This window comes from Cariama cristata, unplaced genomic scaffold, assembly GCF_000690535.1.
Source record: "Cariama cristata isolate BGI_N322 unplaced genomic scaffold, ASM69053v1 scaffold15912, whole genome shotgun sequence".
NCBI classification, from domain to species: domain Eukaryota; kingdom Metazoa; phylum Chordata; class Aves; order Cariamiformes; family Cariamidae; genus Cariama; species Cariama cristata.
The window spans coordinates 47,997-51,266 of NW_009602289.1; the positions used below are offsets into that span (position 1 = coordinate 47,997).

At 38.6% G+C, this 3,270-nt stretch overlaps 1 protein-coding gene across 1 annotated transcript in view; it reads right to left on the bottom strand.

Annotated features, from left to right (window-relative positions):
- Positions 1–2,668, bottom strand: part of LOC104157396 (guanylin-like) — a 4,373-nt gene extending 1,705 nt beyond the window's left edge. The window contains exon 1 of the mRNA XM_009694709.1: positions 2,594–2,668. Coding sequence (XP_009693011.1) covers positions 2,594–2,668 — 75 coding nt within the window. The remainder of the gene's footprint in view (positions 1–2,593) is intronic.
- Between the last annotated feature and the right edge of the window lie 602 nt (positions 2,669–3,270).

Genomic DNA, 3,270 nt, shown 5'->3' on the forward strand with positions numbered 1-3,270 from the left:
CTAACACACCAGTGGAGAACTTCCAGTGTTGACTGTCATGTGGCAGGCTCTAACCACACAAAAGGAGCTATTCCTTCACATTACACATTGCTAAGAGCTGAAATCCCTCGCCCCAACGTACTGTGGCAAGTTTCGATTAACTTAAAACTTGTCTGCACAATTAAGAGAACGTAAGTTATTGGCAACATAAATACAACACTTCTGACTCAAAGTTCATACCAAAAGCTTCAAAAGGCTGAGATAGTCTTCTGGGAATCATTACTCTATGTTTTAGATTACTAGACCCTGTGCATCTGTTAATGGTCGTTCCCTCCATTTCAAGTGAATCCTGCTGTTGAGGTCATAAACTTAAATTGCAGGTGTTGCAACTATTAAGCTAGGTGCATAAAGTCTGTGTGTGTCTGCAGATAGTCAGAGTTTGGCCTAGAAGAGAAATAAGCATTTTCAAATTGATTTTTAGCATGTGTTTTAACCTGGTTTAATGACCAACATAGTCAATAGGATGATCAAGTAACACCTACTCATTCAAAGAAACAAAGTGAAGTGACTCTGATACAGCATGAGACCAAAAATTGCCACTTGTTTTATCGTCTCATGAGCCCAACATTGAATATTGTGAGATGGGAGGGGAGGGCTGTTGGTTTTGGTTTGTTGGGTTTTTTTACAGATTCACAGAATTTTGGTGTTAAAGAATGAAAAAAAAACAGCTGGATAAACTCTGGACATGCATTTACTTAAACTCTTTTCTACTTGCAGTGAGTTTATGATTTATTTCAGGTTAATTTATCAGTCACGGTTGCCCATGAAAAAGTAACTTGTCCTGTATAAACGCAGTTCTCGATTCAGCTGTTGTTCACAGACCTCAAAAGCATAAAACAGAGAACTAAAAAAAGATTGATTTCCACAGGTACAGTTTCAGAGAGACCAGAAAGTAGGAATGAGCCCTGAGACGTGTATGTCCTCGTGACAAAAAACAACAAAGGAACAACAGAAAAATGAAACAAAACCCCCACCAGCTCAGATAAGAAAGATGTATTAGAGAGCTCAATCTGAGCAGTATCTTTTCTCCAAGATGAAAGTGCATACTGTGTTGCTGAACTGAGAGATTTTTATCACAGAAATAGTGCAGGCCAGAACAATCTCTCTCTGCAGTTTTTCTGTTTTAACTCCACACCTAGTAAACCATCTTCCTCCAATTTCCATCATATTTGTTCAAGATCTGTGATGGAAAGTGTTGAAATAGTGATACTCAGTCTTCAAAAACATGATATGAGATCAATGAACTTCACTTCTGCTTTGCAAAACATTTTGTTAAGTGAACAACTTCTGACATATTATGGGAGAGGAAAGGGAAGTCTTGGGAAGAATTTCAGAAAACAAGAGCATAAGCCAGCTTTGTGCACCGAGTAATTAGTCAGACTTTAGGAACCTCAAGTAGTCCAAGTGAAAGGAGTGCAATACACATGCAGAATACATTGCACATACATTGGGGAAAATACAGTTTTAATGATTAATGAAATAAGAATTCAAACTACAAAGAGAAGCTAAAATTCCAGAGCTGCATTTTCTACACTTCTACCCAACCTAGAAACAGCTATTCTCATTTAGGTGGGTTTTTTATGTCTCCAAGTGGAAAACTGAGGGTTTTTTTCATGAAGTAGGAAGCTATCTGTTACCCTGGAGACTCTAAGTGTTAAAGAACGGTTTAGAAGAAAGGAGTAACTTAAACTTGCTATCTCTGGATATCCCTGACATCCAAAGGAGAAAAAGAGGATATTTCAAGGCACAAAAATAGTACCTCATCCCTGGAAACCTACTGCGCACATATAAAGAGAGTCAATAATTTTTAAAGAAATATTAGTTCTCTTGGTACTCTGAGGAAGATATTTAAATTGCAATTAAACTGACATCTCCCAAACTGTTTCTAAGGATGAGTGCAGACATATCCAACACACTCCCAAGTACAGACAAGAACACTGAAGTACCTTCTTAACTGCTTCCATGTTGCATGTAATATCAGTCCTAGGTGCTGCATATTTTGGAAAATTTGATATAACCTCCTCTAATAGCTTATCTGCCTATTAATGCTCCACTGGACCCACCTAAGCATTTCTTTCAGCTTTTTTTCATGTGGCATTTGTGTAGGTCCCATCACATAAGCTTGCAGATCCTTTACATAAAGAAATTCCTGCCTAGAAGCAGGTGAGACAAGACAATTTCTCTTTTGTCACATCTTCTTTACTTCATTCTATAAAGTTAGAGGCATTCCCAGCTCTTGCAGCTTCACAACACATGGGATTATGTGTAAAAGAAAACTCTGGAAACGCATTGCCTCAGTCAACAAGGGATTTCAGAGCAGTGATGTGTCTGGTGAAGTTAATTAAACTGCAGCAGCACGTCAGTAATATCTAAAGCATTTTACAGAAAGAAAAAATGAACCATAGGGACATGAGGTCAGATATCAAGCCAGAGCAAAGCAAAATTTCAGGTCTATTAGTTAGTTCAAGGTTCCTGTTGCAGCCACAAGACTTCATATAACATCAGTATTTTGTTGAACTTGTAATACCAACAACTTAAAGAGCAGAAAACTCACCTGAATGTAGACTGCCTGGGAGCTATGCACCATTAAAAGGACTACAAGGACTGTAAAGGAAAGAAATACTTTCATAGTGCCTGCAAAGTATAGCCTTTCCTAATCTGAATATATTTTATTTTCTCTAGCTTTGGACTTTCTCTGTCTTTCTTTTGTGTCTCTCAGACTTTCTTGCTTCTTCTCAGCAATCAGACCACCTAGCAGTCAGAGCTCTATGCTCTCAGTGCAAAGCTGGAGCTTTATAAAGACTTCATACAGCATTTGTTTAGTAATCCATTAATCTAAACTTGTTATTGACATATAATAAACGCTCAGTGAACTATCAGTTATCTGCTGATTTGCAGGGTAGGGCAGTCACACCCAGGCAGATCCTGGGGTTTATGAGTCTCTCTCACTTTGAGAAACTGCCGTGACACAGGCAGGCAAAACATTCCAAGCTACAATAAATAAATGGTAGAGATTGATCTAATGCAACATCTGAAACTCAGTCTCCATATGGGGAAAGTACTCAGGTTTCTGGCCACTTGCTGAAGAGCTGTGAGAAAGAAAGAAGTTTGGAAGAAGACAGAAAAAAATTATCTCTTGCTGGCCAGTCAGTTCCCTCTTCTGGGGATTCTAGGTACTAAGAGGGTAGCATTGGACCAAGGCAGATAAACGCAGGCTGTGCCTGCATATGA